Below are 20136 nucleotides of genomic sequence, written 5' to 3'. Positions count from 1 at the left end.
AAGCTTGACAAGCGTGCCCAAGCTAAACAGAGCTCTCGTTCTGTATTTATAGGTTTAGAATATCTGAACCGTTATAAATTTTTCTTCGACATGGAGGCACTAACGCTCTCGCATTTTTAAAAAAAAAGGAATACAAAAAGATGAAGCAAGATTTGACAAAGTATGCACATGAAGAGTTCATCCTGTTTTATATTTCCTTACATGCCCCAGTGGCTCGTGCGAATTACGCTTTATTCCGACAAACTTTCGTTCAGTGCCCGAGGACTTCCCGCGTAAAAAGAGCGGCTTCCTTTGCTGTGTCACACAATGCGCACGTCCAATTCGCAGACACACATCCGGTCGTTCAGAGAAAGGTTTAAAGAAACACGCCTGTTCGCTATTCAAGCCCTCGTGAATTCATTTGCGCCAACACGAGCCATTCAGGGGCCCGTTTCGAACGACACCGTATGCTAGCCTGAACACTCGCGTGTAGTCAGCTGTGAGGCCAATGCTTCCCCCATGACGCAGCCTCTTTGACGGCCCATCAGCTCTTCTTTCACCTATTGCGGAGTCTTTGAGACCACTTAAGACGGCTCACCTAACCAAACTACTAAATCACGAAAAGATGGTCTCGGCTAATCTCCAAACATTTCCCGGACAAGCGAATTATTCATAGTGAAGTATACAGGTGTTCTATAGAGAAGAGGGACAAAGAAGACACGCTTTGCTGATTTTTTTTTTTTTTTTTTTTTTTTTTGCTACAACAAAGACCAGACTCGGTAAACCGATGCCGCGGACACTGGTTAAGGTGATGTCTAATGAGAATTTCATAACATTTAGAATGATTCTAAACGCATCAGCGCGTCTTGATATAGCGTGTGCGTTCAGTAATGGTGTGCGGAGGTGTGGCGAACTCTGACGTCTCCGAACTGCAGAACCTTTTCTTTATCTGATGCACGACCAAATGCTCCTTCGAGCTTACGAAATGAAGCAGTGATAGCATGAGAAGATAAAGATTATAACATCTGGAAATCCTAACTAAAACACAAAGCCTAAATAAAAGTACACAATGGGCATCAAGGCTTTCAAAGAAAGCACAGCAGTGGTGTTACGAAGGCACGCAAAATAATAAAGATCGACTTGCGTCCTCGCGTCTAATTAGAGTACGGTAGTCTATGCTACCACCTTAACGAATGCGGCAGCCGGATTCTAATACCATGGCTATAGACTTCAGTTCCTGCTTACGCGCCCTGAACACTTTTGTGCGCGATAGTACTTGCAGACACAGTACACACAGTTTTCCTTACACCTCTCGGCCAAATACGTTTAATGTTTCATATAGGTGACAGATAAGTCTGTGCTGTTGAATGCTGAGCGACATTACAAGTTTTCATTTCGGCACAACTACCAGCTGTTTTATTCACTTCTGTACATGACTGCTGTGGCGCGCAGCTTACCAAGATCTTCACGCTGCTGCAGAAATGTAGCCAGAAATGACCTTATTACAGGCAAGGTCATCGTTAGCCAGTCTGAGCCATTTTAAGAATCTGAAATAAAAGAGCCTGCGCGTTGATATTGCACTTTCAAGCTGCATGTACTACAAATGTTAAAAACTATTTCACGCCATTCAGTAAACATTGCAAGGAATGACGCTATTGCTTGGGCAAACAAGGCTTCGTGGAGTTCAACGTCCCAAATAAGAGACTCAGGCTGTGACGAAAGCCGTAGTAGAAGGCTCTGGATGGTTACGATGTCTTTGGCTTCTTTAAAACATGCTGGCATCGCTTGCACAGTACACGGGCGCCTTGCGTTTCGTTTCCATCGAAATGCGTCCGTCGTTGCTGGGATCGAGTAATTCGAGTGCCCTTACCACTGAGTCAACATCTAGTGCGTTACAACTTCGTATATCAACTTTCGCTCCATCATTTCTAGCAAGCTTCAATGCCTTTCTACAAGGCGCATCTTGGTCTCGCTAACCAAAAAGAAACAACAGCCGAAAGAAAATGGGCTTTATGGTTTTATTTCATTTGTACAAGCATTAATGGGGGTTTTTCCTCCTTCTCCCTAAACACTAGCGGGGAGAGTATGCGTTCCTGCCGTTGCTTGAGGACAGACACTGCTGAAAGGCAAAAGACGTGTCACGTTAGAAGACACCAATAGGCCTATATACAGCACAATATATTGGCGGCAAAAACAAAAACAAAAAACATATCGAAGCACATAACAATTACAAACATGGTGAGACGTAATATTAATATTTAACGTAGACGAGAGCATGCTAGAAGCGCTTGCAATAAGGCCCATTTTGAGACGAAGAAAATTGCTTTAAAAAGCGTAACATAAAGTGACCGAAAACGCGAGTGAAGCAAATTAGACAGGGTGGGGACTTCATTTCAAACTATTCAGCTTGGGCCGCAAAACAAGGTTCAGGAAAAAAACTCCGCGCTGTGCATGCTATAGCATTTGTTATATTCTCATTTTATTAATAAAATTATCGCCTCCGTTTCCAAGCCTCGTCAAGGATGTCAAGAAGGGACCACTGCGTTGTCTATAAGCTTTGAAATATAGAGGATTGACGATCAGCGGAAACACCCTACTTCCGTTGTATGGCGTCGCCTTGAGATGCGAGAAATGTGACGTCCTGATTTGTTTGCGGCTCAAAGTTTCAAGCAGGGTGTCAAATAGTAAACGAGTCATATAAGACTGACTGCAGCTACATCTAGGTAAAAAAAACATTTTGAATGAAATTTCGCTGTTTGCAAGAAATCGCCACCCGGTTCTATAAAATCTGCGTCGGAAAAACGATGAGGCACGTAATGGGAAATAAGTGCAGTGCATGGCAGTGAGAGTTCTTATCGTAGGTGCTCGCGCACCTTTTGTAAAACGCTCGCCATGAAAGAAAAAAAAAAAGGTCCCCTTTGGCATGCGTGGAGACTTCTTAATCGTATTGTATCAAATCAGGTGAGTTAACTCAGAGGACGGGGGCTCAGTATCTGTTGCGCAAAGTGCGTGGCACATGTACGCTTTTTTAAACACTGACGTTTTTTTGGTTTTCTGCCTTGCAAGCTCGCTAACTTCATGTATTTTGTTTATTTATTTATTCATTTATACTGTAAGCCTTTTGACAGACTCATACCCGAGTGGCCGGTAAAAGAGTCACAATTTTACAGGCAGTTTACAATACATCCTAGAAGACAAAAAACAACAACAATGGAATAACAAGGAACATTTAACAATAAGGAAAATTAAGTATTTCGCTTAATACCGACAATGTATGCGCATGAAACACACTGGAAGCACTCCATGATTTGCTAGGGCCATCCGCATAAATGCCTCTGCTCACTTGTTGCAGTTTGCTGGACAAGAAATATTTCCACCTTAATGTTGAATTCATCTGCAGATGTGGATGTATCGCGGAGAATAGCAGAAATCCTGCTATCATAATAGTCCTGTATCCGTACTGAAGAGGGGAACAAGAAAGCATGCCCGGCCGTAAACTAGGTGCGTTCAAACGAAGAACGCATACTGAGTTTCCTCCCGTGACGGGCCAAAAGGAGGGGCCTGCCGCATGAGCTACGTCGCGATGGCTATACGCTGAAGGCACCTTTTTAAGCTCGAGCACGTAGGCGATGCCAAGAGATTTTTATAAGTTTTTGAGGAATATTTAAGCGGAGTGTGCCCGTTCTTTTACCGCCTGTTCCAGTGATAGTCGACAAGCAACGCGCCTGGTCCCCCCCCCCCCCCTCCCCCCCCAAAAAAAAAATTTCCACGGTTCGATGCCGCCTCGCTCCCTTCCCTTCCTTTCCCCGTGCGTGTGCAAACACTCCTAAACGTGCATATCTGCCCAATCTGTATCCTGGCTGCACTAAACAACCACAAGAACAGTGCTAAGGCAAACCGTTACAGGAACGCTCACTCTACGTAGAATGGTAAGCATCAGGAGGAAGGGACTATGAGGGAATGCGCGGTAATTGCCTCAGGGTAGACGCCTATATCCCACGCCGTAAGGAAGGGATCAGACGGTTTAAATAGGAAGAAATAAAGGAAATCAACTTAAGAAGAAAGCCGCCATCGTTAGGTTATTAAGGAAGGTATTAAGGAAGGTTATTAAGAAAGCTCGACCGATAACGGCCGACACTAGCACCTCCCTCTCCTACCGGCTTTAAGTAAACGCGCCACTTACCATGAAGCCCTCCAATTTTTCACGCAGGTTCTGAGCAAGCCCATCGTTTGGAGCCACCTGTGTCTGAAAAAGCGGTTGAGAAAGTAGCCAAACAACATACGGCATGGCCCACTTGAAGTCGAACAGAAGTCTATGGTGACAACATGGGTTGCGGCAAAATATTGAACAAGCGGTGAAGGGAGGAGAGGGAACAAAAATGGCGGGAGGGAAGAGGGGGAGAGGAAATTGACTATCTGCTTTAAAGGTTTTATGGAGCGACAGCGTTAATGGCTCCCATCTGCACGCTCACCTTGGGGATCCTCGTCGCGTATATGCTTTCTGCCATTAGCTTAATCACCGACTCCTTAGTTTATGCCTATATTTCTCACACATACCCATTAGCGTAGAGTGTTAAGCTACCACATCATGCGAAAGACCATCGGACATGGGCATAAACCCTCGCTTTAGCCAAGCCCTACAAACGTACTCTACCTGCGTGGACTAGGAGAAGCATGCCTAACTCGCGATTCAAAAAGGTTCCGGAAATTCAGCACGTGTCAACTAGGCCATGTCGTGCGGCCTCATGACGTCACACAACCCGGCAACCAATCAATGTTCGGCCATGTCGCTTATACCGGCTATCACCTGCCACAAGCATGCGCGAGATTTCACAACGCCTTACGCCGGATATTCTGGAGAACGGGGCCTTTAACAATCTGCCTTTTTCACAAAATATGGCGCCCTCTGGGAGTGGATGAAAATTCGTCTGCTACTGGCTGAAAACGTCCTTGGGAGATGCAGCCGCCAGCGAAATGACGGTGTGTTTTTCTTGACAGCTACCGCCATCTGTCGCATACGCCTCTCACGAATATTAACTATACACATGGCCTCCGAGATAAGCTACGGCTGCGCCGATCGCAGAGGCCACGAACTGCGCATGTGCAGCTTGGGCTGGTGGTTTGTTTTCAACCAGGGGAGAGGCGCGCATGCGCAGAGCGGCCTTGTGCAAAAGGCGGATATCGACATTTAGTACTTTCAGAAGAAGGCTTGCATCACCACTATTCGACATCTTAGATATGGAAAAGAAATGCAAAAGGCGGTTTAGCTGCGCTATGCCACGTATGCTTGCACAGGCAGGGAAGTGATAGGTACCACTTAGTTTCATTTCAAATACGTACTATCAAATTTCCTTCACAAGCAAATGCGATTTCATAACCCAAGGTTATGGTTACGATCATGACTGAGTCTGAATAACGCATTCCTGATCACAAGCTTGAACTGCCTTTCAAATTTAGTTAAATGAAAATGGCAGAATAAGAAGCATCCGCATTGTTCACATTTAAGGCACTTCAAAGAAGCTGAGAGAATACACATCCCACCAATTGATGCTTGTCTTTACTTCGTGTTAATGCCTGCCGCTCTCAGGCTGTTGCTTCGCGCGGTATCGAAGCGACAAAGTTGGCGCTCAGAAGAGAGAGCGACAAAGAGTAAAGAGCGTACTACACTCGAGTCTAGGCTTCGAAACTATACCTCAAAAGAATATAGTGGGATGGGGACAGCATGAAGATAAACGATTTCAGCAACTCATGGAAGAAAGCTTTAGACAAAAGCAAAAGCAGTTATTGCGACCAAATTTCTTGTTATTCGACTGCGTGTCACCTTTCATGTGTTGTCGTTTTTCCGCACTTTCAATGACGAACGTGCACCAACTCGTCCAAAAGTCTGCTTTTCTCAAGTTTCATCATTACTCGGGGACAAAAATACTGCAGTCGCAGAGCTGCTAACTAGATTCAATTGTAACAGAAGCATAATGGTAAGTCGAACTCACTATTGCGTCGAAGATCATTTTTTTCATCCTATCTTTATCGGTTTGAGAATAGGTGCTCGGGTCTCTCGACCCCATGTTTGAAACCTGAAAGAAAAAAGCGAGAAAAGAAGCATGTTTAGGCGCTTCGCAATTCAACACAAACCCGGGATAAAACACTTTACATTGCGCACCTTTCGCAAATCGGATTGCCCTTAAGGCCTGTTCCTCAATAATTCCCTTCAGAAAGTTCCGAACGAACACCTCAAATTGCAAAAAAAAAAAAAAAACGCAATTAGGACGCGTATAATAAGCCAAAGTAATCACTCCAGATGGCCTTAAAACTTCACCGTAATGTTCGAAGTCAACGCTAACTAAAGGCCTAATTTGTAAGCCACTAATAACCCTTCGATGACAATAAGGTGAGAAATATTTACAAAAAACTCCGCTTCATGATCCTACGTATTAAACAAAAAAAGCACTGAGCACATAGGACCCCAAACAGTATCGACCCGTGCATCTGAGTATAATATGAAGCGCACGTCTGTAGAGAAAACGAATCTTTGTTGCTTAAATTAGAAAGTAGAACAATGCATGTGAAGTGCAACTGGTGCACTTACCTGGGAGCGCTGGAGTTGTTGGTCAACGGTCATTAGCTGGAAAGGAATAACAAAAGGCAAGATTTTTATAAAAACGTGGCAGGAAAACCAAGTATGCGTTTCTTGTTTTCATGCTTAAAAAGGAAATAAATAAAAGAGAGTGTTCAAACCATTTGCGTTTCTTCACTCGTAAAGCGCTGTGCTTCGTAACATCGTCGCTCTGCAAGGGGATGAAAAACAATCAAGCGCAGAATGCACTCCTCCCCCCCCCCCCCCCCTCTCTCTTCCAACCCTTCCGCACTATAGGTATACTTTTTGCAGCCAAAGTGAATGAAAACTTTTGACTCACATGCATAGCCAGAAACGAATTAGTGCATTTTATGCTTTTACATAGAAAAAGTACTTAAAATAAACACGCATAACTCGAAATAAGCACTCTAGAACAGTAAAAGAGAGAAAGTTTCGAAGAATTGTTTTAAACACTCATTTTTTCTGCTAACAGCGCACGATTGGAACAAGCCCCCAGAACAAACAGTAAGGGCTGAGAGTCGTGAAGCGTCCTCATCATTCATTCTCAATGTTTTTAAAAGTGACAACATTATTGGTTATCGAGGTATACTGTACTGGGTCTCTGCTGCACTGCTTTACATTTCCTTGTTTCTTATGTTCTCATATTTGGTTGTAAGAAAGGTCTCCTCAGACACATTTATGTATTGTGGATTTTGTACTGTTGATGCCTTCCCGTTTCAATTATGTTTTACGAGACCACTCGTGTCGATGCTTTATTTGCGGCATTTTTGCAGTGTTCTGTTCCTTCCCTTTCCCATATTAAGTTGTATGTAACCACTCTTATCGTGGGCCTATTTGGGCTGATAGTATCTATAAGTAAATAAACAAACAAATAACAAATAAATAAATAAAACGCATCAAAACGTGCTCCTGTCTAAGAGAAGTTTCTCTACGTTTTCACCGAAACAGGCAAGCCAGTGTATGCACTCGATTCATGTCTTTACACTTCCCTATCGCAGTTCATTAATTACCAAAGGACACTAAATGCTGATTAAAGCAGTTTGGGCTCAGGAATATGTTACCAGTTCGGCTAAAACATTGCTACTTATCCCAATGAAGCATTTCTATTGCAATATGCACCGCGTAGCGATAATTAAGAAGCGTGTAACTAATGAGAGATGATCCATAAAAGAAAACCTTATGGATGGAAAGCTGCTCGAATTCCAAAAAAGTAAATGGGAGCACGGAATGTAACTCTATACAATGTAGGCTTATGCGTGCTAGCTTTTCTTTTTTATAGTAAACCAGCACGCACGCAGTATCGCTTCAGCGTACCCTTTTGAAATCGATGCCGGCACATCGCACTCACACCGCTTCTACTTGCTTCTTCGCCCAGAACACGCAGCAACATTCGCAGGCAACGCGAGCCTGCAGCACACGCATCATTCACTGGGGTGGAACGCGTTCACATTGCTAGTGCTCATAACCCTATGATCACTGCCGCTAGTATTCCGTAAACCTTCCAGCGGGCCCACTTGCTGTTATACACCAACACAATGTTTAAAAAGTGCCCCTTGACGCCGCAGCAGACTTTAGGTGAAAAGTAGGCTTAGCATCTAAAGGAATACATGGAAACGGACAATTGTATGCTTTCAAGAACTTTCAAATGCTCTCAAGAATAGTAAGGTTGAAAGTTGGGCGAGTTGAATCTGGTTCATTTTGAAGGTAGCGCGAAAAACGAGGACCAAGAGTAGAAGGACACAACACGAGCGCTTTTTTACAACTAAACTTTTTATTGAAAAACACGGAATAAATACCCATCTCGCGAAACTAAAACACAAGAAACAAAAGTGATAGCATCAAGTACAGGAAAAGTGTAGGGCATGATACAGCTGGTGGGGGTGCTTACTGAATAAGATAAGATGTAAAAACAAAAGCACAAAAGCCTCATAGTCACGAAAGCAAACAAGACTTACCAAAAAAGAAAGCGACGGGAGATATTAGTTCCATGTGTGGTCTAGATATGCGAGTTCTTTTTGTGTTAGAGCAATCGACGGTGCGCTTATGCATGTACTCCCTTGTCTTGATATGTAAAAAGCCTCCGTGATTTCACGCTGAAGTCGTTCCTTATGAGTTGACAATATTTCTGCTTCCTCGTAAAGGGGCTCACATTTTTTCTTGCACAACGGCTTACACTCCGGCTTACAGTACGGCTTACAATCTTGACATGCCTGGCAATGGTCAACCAAATGCGAGGACTTTGACCCTGATAGCGATTTTTCGTGTTCCTTTAGCCGCACATTTACACAACGTCCTGTTTGACCTATGTAGGTCTTTCCACAGGAAACTGGCAGCTCGTATACCACCCCCGTTTTGCAAGGAATGAACCCTGAAGCATGGCATACTTTAGATCTTTTCTTATTTTTGTTTTGTCCGATCCGATTAGCCAACATTCTGCCTACTAAGCCACACACTTTCTTGAGCTTGTTTGGAGCGGAAAAGATTACCTTAACACCATAGCGCTTGGCCACGTTGCTGAGATTGTGTGAAAGTCGATGCTTGTATGGTATCACCACCTTTTTCTTTTTTGCCATATCGTCAAATGACTTCTTTGGTGCGTTACCTTTTACCCAGCGATAAGTTTATCACATGCGAACCTGATTGCGCTGTCCGGATAACCTGATGTCTTTATTCTATTCACCTGTTCATGAAAGCTTTTCACCATATCGTGGATGCAAGATTTTACCAGGACTGAACGCAGACAAGAAAGAACAATTCCGTTTTTTACAACTTTCGAGTGGCCTGAGGCGTTATGTAGTAAGGGTTTGATTGATCTCGGATGATAGCGCCAGCAAACATGACTGTGGTTGAAGGATATCAGCAAATCTAAAAACTGCAATTTGTCTCCGGTTGGCAACTCAAAAGTAAAATCGAGACCTTTCCCACATTCTCGGAAGACCTTTATAATGTTCACAACGCTGTCTGTGAAGCGTGCACCTTCCACAAACACTAGGTAATCATCCACATATCTAAATACACGGGAACACATGCCATTTAGATTTTCTTCAAGACATCTGTCCACGCTACAGAGAAAGATGTCTGCGAGAACAGGTGCCACACATGAGCCAATACATACACCGGACTTCTGTATGTATGTTTTGCCTTCCCAAGCAGCATGGGTGGACTTGAGGTAAAACGAAAGTAATTCGAGAAAAGACTCCACCGGGATTCCTGCACTATTTCTGAAACTTAACTCATCATTAGATTCACAAATACAGTCCTTCACACTATGCATAAGGGCTGAGTGGGGTAATGAATAAAACAGGTCAGTAACATCAATGCTAAAGGCTCTGCAGCTGCCAGGATTAGACTTCATCAGCACATCTACCAGTTTGTCAGAATTTGGAACTAAAAAAGGGTCATTAATATAGAGGCCAGATAGGAACTTGAAAAGATAGCTCGAGATGGCATGTTGCCAAGTGTTCCTTTCTGTAACGATAACTCGGAAAGGGATATCTGGCTTGTGTGTTTTCGCCGAAAAGAAGATATCTAAATGCGTACTCTTCGCGTTCGAGACAGCCGTTGCAAGACTATTCAAGTTCATGCCTTTAAGTAGCCCAATAGCCTGCTTTCTGATTTTCGACGCTTTCACGTCTACAGCGTTGAAACTCTTTTCAACGCCAAGCGCTATGGTATTAAGGTAATCTTTACCGCTCCAAACAAGCTCAAGAAAGTGTGTGGCTTAGTAGGCAGAATGTTGGCTAATCGGATCGGACAAAACAAAAATAAGAAAAGATTTAAAGTATGCCATGCTTCAGGGTTCATTCCTTGCAAAACGGGGGTGGTATACGAGCTGCCAGTTTCCTGTGGAAAGACCCACATAGGTCAGACAGGACGTTGTGTAAATGTACGGCTAAAGGAACACGAAAAATCGCTATCAGAGTCAAAGTACTCGTATTTGGTTGACCATTGCCAGGGATGTCAAGATTGTAAGCCGTACTGTAAGCCGGAGTGTAAGCCGTTGTGCAAGAAAAAATGTGAGCCCCTTTACGAGGAAGCAGAAATATTGTCAACTCATAAGGAACGACTTCAGCGTGAAATCACGGAGGCTTTTTACATATCAAGACAAGGGAGTACATGCATAAGCGCACCGTCGATTGCTCTAACACAAAAAGAACTCGCATATCTAGACCACACATGGAACTAATATCTCCCGTCGCTTTCTTTTTTGGTAAGTCTTGTTTGCTTTCGTGACTATGAGGCTTTTGTGCTTTTGTTTTTACATCTTATCTTATTCAGTAAGCACCCCCACCAGCTGTATCATGCCCTACACTTTTCCTGTACTTGATGCTATCACTTTTGTTTCTTGTGTTTTAGTTTCGCGAGATGGGTATTTATTCCGTGTTTTTCAATAAAAAGTTTAGTTGTAAAAAAGCGCTCGTGTTGTGTCCTTCTACTCTTGGTCCTCGTTTTTCGCGCTACCTTCAAAATGAACTCAAGAATAGTATACGACAAACTATGCGATATAATTTCGAGCAGAATGTTTTTAATACGCCCCAACAAATTTAGTCGAAATCAAGATGAAATGTGCATGGCAGGACATGTAGTGCGAAGGGAAGATAACCGATAGTCGCTAAGGGTAAAAAATTAGATTCCGAGATAAGCAAAAGGGTAGCTCGGAGCGGCAGAAAATTAAGTATAGGAGGAGTCAAGTGGATGCAGCTACAGCACCAGAGGTCTTTAATATCACCAGTTGCAAAATTTCCCATATGGCCCATGTATAAAAACACGGCGGTTTTGATTGGCCAAAATTCGGGTGTTTGCAAATATTGGCGGCGCCCGCGGCAGTAAAGGAAACTGTTCCTAAGTTGCAAACGTTTAAATTACTGATAAATGCACAACAGCAGGGAAAATAAAATGAGTTGAAGAGTTGCAGACGCAAAACTTCTTAGATATAAGAGCCGTAGAGGTGATTATGATGAAAAGAACAACAAAGCCTATCTCCAGAAGGCAACGACGGCAATAGAAGAAAGTTTCTATTCACTGCTTCGAGGTGGCGCGACAATATATTGGCACCCGAAAAGTGCGTACTGAAATTAGTCATTTCTTGAAGCGGAGTTTCCAAGTTTTCGCCACCACCCAAGTGGTATGATCTAAATTTGCTTGCGAATATTATAGTTTTAAACTTCAGAACGTAGAAAGCATAACATTAAAAATAAATTAGCAAACACCACAGTAAACACAGGAAGCAGAAGTGAGCCCCAGTTGCAGACGAAGACACCAACAGCTGAATCCGGCGTTCGCGAACGTTAGTATTTATAAAATCATGATGAAACATACTGTGTGCGGTTTGTTTATTGTGCTGCCCGTGGATCTATCTGCAATGTAAACGTCTGTATCGTTTGAACCACATCATTTGCGAAAATATGTGGCATGTCTGACAGCATGCCGGACTACATGCGGAGTTTGTGTGATTCGGAGATCTTCGAGCGGCTAATCAGCCTTTTATATATTTAAAATGTGAAATGACGCAGCACACTTTGGCACGCTTTTTTGTAAAGCACGCGGAAATTATTAAGAACCGGCCACCTAGACTGGCACCTGCGTAAATATTTTTGCAAGCTTTATTTGCATCTTACCTATGGTTCGAGCTCCCGACCCAAATTCCGCCTTTCAAATTATGTTTCATAATTTAACGAGATATTGTGTCAATGACCGATTTCAATTTTTTCTGCACTTTTTGTTTCGTGAGTTGGTATAGTTTTCACAAGTAGCCCATTTCTTTTTTTTTTTTTTTTCGTCCTTTTCCATGGTACGTTTTACTCAGGTTTGTACGCGGTGTCCTAGTTTATTGCTAAAAAATTTGTGTTGTTTTCATTATTCCGTCCATCGTTTCGCTAATGTTTGTACTGTGTTCTAGTTCACTTGTCGGAAATATTGTATTGCATTGCGTTTGTTTTCTAAAACTGCCGCTTTTGGATTGTTATGATTTATGTAAACCCTCGACCCCTCTAAACTTCTTAGGCGATTTAGGGTATAGAAATAAATAAATAAATAAATGATCTGCTGTAGTATGTTTATGGTTTCTCCTCGGCCAGGGGCGAAGTCATAATTCTGCCGGGAAATAAGAAAACTTCTTTGAAAACCATGCATATCCCATCGGCGCTAAGCCTACTTTTCACCTCCAGGTGGCCCAGCCTAGCGGCAGCAACGTCACTGCATTTTACTTACGCTATAGATAGGCGTTAGTCTACTTGCACATAGGTTGGTCTGCCAGCGTGCTGTGAACACTTCGTGTGCGTCGTGTATTCTGTCTTTCATGTGAAGGAAGGCGTTAAGGTTCTCCCCTGCGGAAGCTGCGCGGCCAATTGCTTAGAGCATGCGAAAGCCACGTGTGAACAACACCGCTGGCATTGTTAATAACATGCCAGCATTTCTATGTGCATCCGCGGCGCGTGGCCGTGCAAACTACTTTCACGTGAACCAGCGCAAGCCGAGCATTGTACCGCAAACAGCACGGAGGGAAGTCCTGGTAACAAAGTCCATATAACTACTGCACATTTGACTCGTCGTGCACGGTCTGATATCATACCTCGTTTCTTTCAAGGGTGCATCTTTCACAAGAAATGAAATCAACAAACCAAGTCCTTGAAATTGAAGCCGGGTTTCTTTCCTTGACAGAGTAGTGGAAAGACGACTATTACTTGCCCATTCTTCACTATCTGCCATCGTGATGGCGCACTATCAAAAAACAGCTGATGTATACTGAATTGCCTGGCTAGTGGCGCTTCGTGATTGGAAAAAGAAAAGCGCTGTGGCGGGTGCATCGTGTAAAATGATGATGACGATAGTTTAACCGATTCGGCATTGGGCTGAGTAAAATAGTGCGACAAATCTCCGACAAGAGGAAAACTTAAAGACATGCATCGACCCGCAGCTAGTCTGTTTCGTGGCTTTCCGGAGAGCTTTTAATGGCAAAAAAAAAAAAAAAAAAACGACAGTAAAGAAACACCACAAAAACTTCGAACTGCTCCATCTATCACTAATAGTTCCGGCCAAAGCAGATACATGAAAAGAATCTCTTGTCATATGATTAAGGCTAACAAAGATAGCTTCTGATTTTAGCTCCCTCTGTGTAAATGCGCACGTGTTCAGTGACGCCGAAAATAAAAATCGAACAGTTTTAAGTCTGCAGCGAATATCCCTGTAGTCATCCTGGGGCCCAATTCTCGACAATTCGCCATTTTGTTGAAATTGTGACGTACGCGTAAGCACACAATCAGGTTACGTATTCTGAAACACGTGACTGTTCTGAGAACCAATCAGAGAAAACAAAATGGCGCCGAACGTCGGCCATGTGTGTCGAGAATAGGGCCCCTGGTCCCAGTACCCATATTTTCAAGCGCTGTTTTATTCTACCTTTCATAATACAGCAACTGATCCAGCAATAAACGAAGCAAGACCGCTTGGCATGAATGATTTAAAACGAGGCCGTGGCTCGACTAGACAATATCCAGTGGGCTGTCGCATAAGTTTACTCGTCCAAAAGTCACATGATTTATGTCCTCTTAATGACGAAGAGGAGCATACACAACCAGCCTTGAGTTAGGCGACCTGTTATGACTTCGGACAATTTGGCAGCGCAAGCTAGGTGCTACCATTAATTCTCGTGCCGCGTTGATCTAGCATGGAGATCAGAACAGCAAAATTATGGGGGACACTTAAGCTTCGCTATTGAGATTATGACGCGGTAGCGTAGTCTACCAGCCCAAATACAGAGCCCCTCTTTAGCCAAGCCGTATAAACGTGCCTGCGTGATCTAGGGATAACGTGAACGCAAGGGTTTTGGCAGGCTGATTGTGATATCACCCTTCTGTATGAAAGGAGAGGCCCGAGTTGGCAGCCCCTGCCAAACGTAATGCCAGTCAACCCTACGTACAGTCAGTGCTTGCCCATGTCAACTGCCAGCTACTGACTGCCAGCACCACGCTCGTGATTTTTCGCTCACTACGCCGACTCCGGATTTTCGGTTAACGCTCTCGCGTTAAACGTGGAGAGCTTTAACGGCCGAGGGAGACTTCACCAAAGCAGATTCTTTCAGATCTGGTGTCCAGACTCAATCCATTAATATAAAAGCGTGTACAGCTCGATGAAGGAAGTCATTTTTTTTAGCCCCAAGGTCAACTAATTGATCTGAAATGAATTCAGAGGGCAGAAAAAGAAGAGGTGCAAAACGTCATAGCAGATTATTTTCGTCGCGCACCCTGTTCGCGACACATTTACGTTCCCGATAAGTATACAAAAGCCCGCACGCCAAACGCGGTCACACTACTCAAACAGAGTTTGAACGCACCGATGAACAAAAGCAGGATGTGCACCGCGCACCAATACAAGTGAATCCGGGCACCTCCCGACATAGCTAATGCTGCACTGCGACGGCTGCACCGCCCTTTGTACGTAGATGTATGAATGGGTCTGCGAAAAGCTTTCAAACATGCCGCCTTACCCCAGTCAAAAATGCGGCGAAGACATTAAAGACCTTCAATCACCTCTCCGATCACCGATGACCATTCGTGAAAGCCCCCGGCATGTGCGCTTATACTTTAAACATTTTTGTCCAGTGAATTGCTATCTCGCTTTTAAGTGGCCCTCAACCAAGAATACAGTCCCGGGCATGTGAATTCAATTTCCTAAACATTATGCAAGCATAGCTTTCTGTCGGGGGCTCATTACATGATTCGGTATCAGATCAGTGGATGCTACACGGCGGCTAAATTGCCTGCTCTAGAAAAGAGCGAAAAATGGCAGCAAAGTTAACACGTGCCAGCAGTCATGCACTTCGTATCTACCTTCAGCGCTGAGCTCGTATCTTCTGGAGGAATCCGAAGAAGAGCCTTGGCGCGAACTGTCATAGCTGGGCCGCTGCTCTCTCGCCAGCACTGCGGACGCAAGCAGAAGGAGCACCAAGAAGAAGCGAGTCATACTGTGCATAAGGAAAGCTTCCGCGCACTAGGCAGAATGGGAACCAGATTCGCTTGAATTGGCGACCAGCGTGTGGGGGGTCTCTTTATGCACTCCGTGTCGAGGGGCGCATCTTCTATCGCTGACACTTGAGTGCTGGCGCACTGTTTGGACACCTGCGCTGTACCGGCCGCCAGAGTTCGACAATGCTGAGCTCTCATTCCACGGACCGCGTCACCCTTTGTCCGTAACAAATGCCGGCATACCCCCTGGCAGGGACGGAAAAGCAAATTGGCGCCAGGAAACTGTATTCAGTGTCTGGCTCACGCCGGCCAGGTGCTTACGCTGACGTCATCTGTTTGCACTGAGGCCGCGATGTAAGCGCGACGAAGTGACGGCGCAATGGTCCAACCAAGTTCGCGGACTACGACGATCCGGACAGCGTATTAATAAAAGTAGCCGTTAAGCCTGCTGTGCAAGCACGGCCATTCCGAGTGACAACAAACCTAAGCCGTAAAGGTCTCAGCGTACATGTTGTTCACTTTCTTTTAACTTAAAAGCTGACCTTAAATTAAGGTCAGCAATGGGCAGCAGCATTATGAATGGAGCATCCGGCAAGGATACACCCAAACAACTCGCAACTGTTCATGCGCTGAATCCAGTGTTCGTGGCAAACCTAATATCGTCCTTAGCATACTCTAGGCTTAAAGAGACTATAGCGTTCTCACACTGTGCTCTAGGAGAACAACAAATGGCTCACTCAACTTTCGCTTAGTTTCGTTTTTCTCTGTCATAACATTGGGGCGCGAAAGTGGGAACATATACTTCACATCGCACGTTGCTTTCAACGACGCAATGGCCGCCATGCAGTGGTTGCACACTGTCCGGAGTCTAATATATTCTTGCTCACTCACTCGATGTCTGCATATTTTGCAGGTAGACAATACTACGCTGCAGCTATTCGTTGCTGCGATCTTAAAGGATGAATGCGTAATTAGGAACATTTTTGCTGCGGGTACAAAGAGAAACGTCTCTATATTCTCTGATTTGCTTCCCAAAGCAGTTGTCAGCTGCCCGTCCTCAATAAATCTTACCTTCAATTTTCGGTTTCAGGCTACTTCATTACCTGTCTCCGCTGCTGAAGCGTGGTTGCATTGGAGTTTTTCTCGGTGTTCGTTCGCGGCATTTCCATTTCTTCGTCTCTTAAAACAGACGAAGATATCTATAGTTACTTGCCGCGATATACCCACGTCAGAAGGCCATGCGAAGCTTCCAAGGGAAGTGTACTCGTTTGCGTTTCTGTTCTCTCTTCACGAGCCTACTTTTAGACGCAAAAGAAGTTGGCTGCAAGAGAGCAAGAGATAGAGATAACTGTCACGTTTTCATGACAGATTGCCAACAGCCGTACCGAAAAACTCCCGAGCTGTATAGATTGCCAGTTTAGGTCGTTAATTTCAAGGTAGCTATTCTACCTTGCACTCTCAGATAACAGCGTATAAGAAAGAAAATTAAAACAGGCTGTGGTTTAGCTTCGGTTAAACCTAGTGTGAAGACACATAGTTTACCCTATTTAATCAGCACGTTTTTCTTTGGTTATGACGACTATGAAGAGACTCCGGTGATCCGCAAAGAAGTTCGTCTTGGTTTGATCATGGCGTACTCCGAGTCCGTGGCGGGGCTATAAATACTCGAGATTGACGTCAGTGATGATGTGTCTCGCCACGCAGTTGACACGCGTTAAACTATTTCCCACGTCAGTTGACCTTTGAACTTGACATTTGGTGGGAACATAGCTACCTTAAGTGGTTGTGGCTGAAGTTACAACTTGACCTCAAAGCTGTTTGAAGGTCATCGGAAGCACACAGTGACCTTGGCTTTACCTCGCGTAGCGAAGCGCAAGAAAACAAAAACAAAAAGCGGGTGCTATTCTTCCATCGCAAAGTTCGATTTCAGAAGCTCCCGCATTAACTGCACCCAGAAAATATTCTGACCGTGTTGGCATGACTATGTACGCAATTATCGCGGCGGAAAGTCTCCCACGCCATTTTTTAGAGCCCAAAAACTTTTCAACCTTACACTCAAACAAGCAGCTTTATTACTCCACCTCTGCATGCATAATGTCGCTTCGTTTGAGTGATTTTCGCAATACTGTATACTGAAGTACTGCATAACAAAACTATGGTGCATGCCGTTATAGCGACGAGGAGATACGTGCACTTCGTTTCGTCCCGCAAGTCGTAACTTATGCATGACGGAACGCAATTTATTATTCCCTTTATACGGTGTGGGGTTTTAATGCTTCTAGCATGGCTCAAGCCCTCATGGACTACAAAAACAACCCTTCACATTTGACCTACATTTTTATCGCAAACCTTTTAGGTTGAGCCGCCCGGATAAGACATCAACAGGGGTGTGCGAATAGTACGTTTTCGAAACCGAATCGAATACGAATAGTGCACTCTTGCTATCGAATCGAATACGAATAATTTAGCTAAAAAGCGAATCGAATACGAATCGAATAGTGAAAGCAGCGAATCGAATACGAATCGAATAGTAGAGCGCTATAGAGCGCTCTACTATTCGTTATAGCGCTGTTATAGCGCTGCGGTAGAGCGCTATAATTCGTGGAGTAATAGATCTGACGGGAAAACGCTGATCTACTCTAGGGGGCGCAACTATTAATCTTTACGCACATTGTCAGTTGCTGGTTGTTTTTATCTACAACAATTACGTTTCAACGAGTTTATTTAGTGAACTAGATTGCATGATACAATATATCAGAGATTACGAATGGCTGAGCGACGCTTTCGTCCGACTTGGGTCCGCGTAACCCGAGGCCATAGAGTTGCGCTTCCCCTGCTGTTGGATCTTCGAACTAGTTATCGCCGAGCGCGTGATCTCCTCATCGTCCTCTTCTTTTCAGTGACTTTCGTTGCTTTCGTTCTTTCTCAAATAGCTCGCGTGCTCCCCTCTAGCTGGCGCTAGGCGATTACAACTGGCGCTAGGCGACCTGAGGTATATAGTGGAGAGATGTATGAGCATGAGCTGACAACATTCATGCAACTCTCATGTCATGCGCCACTCGCATAATAAACTTAACCTCAACTATGGATGATGAAAGTGAATGAAATTTTCAGGGAATAAACATGGTAGCGTTACTTCTCGGCAGATTAGAGACGTGTGAACTATGACACGACTACGAGAAGTTGCCTCCGCGATTCGTGATATGTCCAATCTTTAAGAATGTTTCCATGCGAATGGACCTCGTCGCGGCCACGCTGAAGCATGTGGGCTCCCTAAAACGGTGATCTGTGCTTCTCGCGTAGGTTTATTGCGGCAGCTAGCTGTGCCTGCTCGGAGCTGACGCTGCCTTCGCGAGAATGGTCGGAGGTAACCGAGACGTTAATTCGTGCCAGTTATTCGAAAAGTATTCGAAAATTTGCGAAGATATTCGAACAGTTTCGAATAATTTTCAATTTCAACTATTTGATTCGTTTAACGAATCGAATATTATGATATTCGATTCGATATTCGAAAATTTCGAATATTCGCACACCTCTAGACATCAACAATCAAAGCCGGAAAGTCACCCAAAGACTTTACACGAATGACTGACAGCGGCTTGGACTGACGCCGAGGACATGAAGCATTAGCCACCGTATGCAAGTTCATTCATTCATTCATGCACTCACAAATTGTTATTCACAAGGATTATCTGAGGCTTAAAAGGGAAGTGGGTGTGTTGCGTGAGAATGAGGGTGCCGGACTCCGAAATAAAGTCTAGCAGGGCACTGTTGCGTTGAGCCTGCTCCGGTAGCAGACCAACGGGTAGCGAAGAGCCGAGTCAGACGTCGGGCTGTAGGCACTTGAACATTGGGCGGTGGTCGCCCAAGCAGAGACAGGCCGAGAGTTACAGAACTTAACGAAGGTTTATTTAGATGGTGAATACCTGAGAAGATACATACAAGAGAGCACCCGGCCTCTTGTTTTTAACAACTTTCTTCTCCCCAAGTACCTAGTTAGGGAATTTTTCTTTTTGGTCAAAGTCCAATCACATCGAGTTCCTGACATGCACACATTTTGGGAACCGCCCACCAGAAACGACCTCCCAGCGCACTCTTTCTAATCTTGCGGCGCGACGGCGACTCCGCCGGGGGAAGGCCGGGGGAAGACAGGCATGGGGGTCCAGAGGAGGCTTGCTGGCTGTCCAAGGTCGGAACCGTGCGCCACCCATGCGGACCTTTCGCGCGGGAGCATTCCGCGGAAAGGAATGCGGTGACCGCTCTCCTCCACAGGGAGAAGCACTCATTGCTCGGTGCTAAGACGCAGGCGCCTCGGCGCTGTTTCCAAACCCAGGCGTGCCCGCTCTTCGGCGAATTCGTTAGCGTCTCTGTGCACAGTGCCCCCGGACACAAGCTGGGGTCGTCGCTACCGACATGCGACACCACGCCGTTGCGTCCAGGGTGGTTCTGGTGCCGCGAACACTGAGGTCGTAGTGTGAAATGTTCTTAGAAAAAAATAAAATTTCTGTGGGCTCAACTTGGTTAAGCCCGGGGAATTGCGAAAGCAATTAATCCTACTTATACATAGGCCAACCAGTTCAGCTAAACATTCAAGCTACG

General features: G+C 44.7%; 1 protein-coding gene across 2 annotated transcripts; it reads right to left on the bottom strand.

Annotated features, from left to right (window-relative positions):
- Positions 1–1983: 1983 nt before the first annotated feature.
- LOC146196808 (uncharacterized) lies at positions 1984–15913 on the bottom strand. Of its 2 annotated transcripts, none has more exons than XM_084596406.1 (6): positions 15403–15911; positions 6715–6764; positions 6566–6601; positions 5970–6053; positions 4163–4225; positions 1984–2098 (listed from the first exon to the last, which is right to left on the bottom strand). In XM_084596406.1, the coding sequence occupies exons 1-6, from the start codon at positions 15542–15544 to the stop codon at positions 2051–2053; spliced, it is 423 nt and encodes a 140-aa protein (XP_084452532.1). In that variant the 5' UTR covers positions 15545–15911; the 3' UTR covers positions 1984–2050. The 2 variants fall into 2 exon arrangements, with proteins under 2 accessions (XP_084452532.1, XP_084452533.1); XM_084596407.1 differs by having other exon boundaries at positions 1990–2095; positions 15403–15913.
- Between the last annotated feature and the right edge of the window lie 4223 nt (positions 15914–20136).

Source organism: Amblyomma maculatum, chromosome 3, assembly GCF_055883805.1.
Source record: "Amblyomma maculatum isolate TAMU_Amacu chromosome 3, ASM5588380v1, whole genome shotgun sequence".
Taxonomy (NCBI): domain Eukaryota; kingdom Metazoa; phylum Arthropoda; class Arachnida; order Ixodida; family Ixodidae; genus Amblyomma; species Amblyomma maculatum.
Note: the sequence above shows the minus strand (reverse complement) of the source record. Positions and strands in the feature narration are given on the sequence as shown.

Excerpts from the sequence above, each read along its gene's own strand:
- LOC146196808 (XM_084596406.1), bottom strand. The coding sequence starts at position 15,544 with ATGCACAGTATGACTCGCTTCTTCTTGGTGCTCCTTCTGCTTGCGTCC. Across the intron at positions 4,226-5,969 it reads AAATGATCTTCGACGCAATA|ACACAGGTGGCTCCAAACGA; the intron begins GTGAGTTCGACT and ends CCGCTTTTTCAG. Across the intron at positions 2,099-4,162 it reads AAAAATTGGAGGGCTTCATG|CAGTGTCTGTCCTCAAGCAA; the intron begins GTAAGTGGCGCG and ends TTTGCCTTTCAG.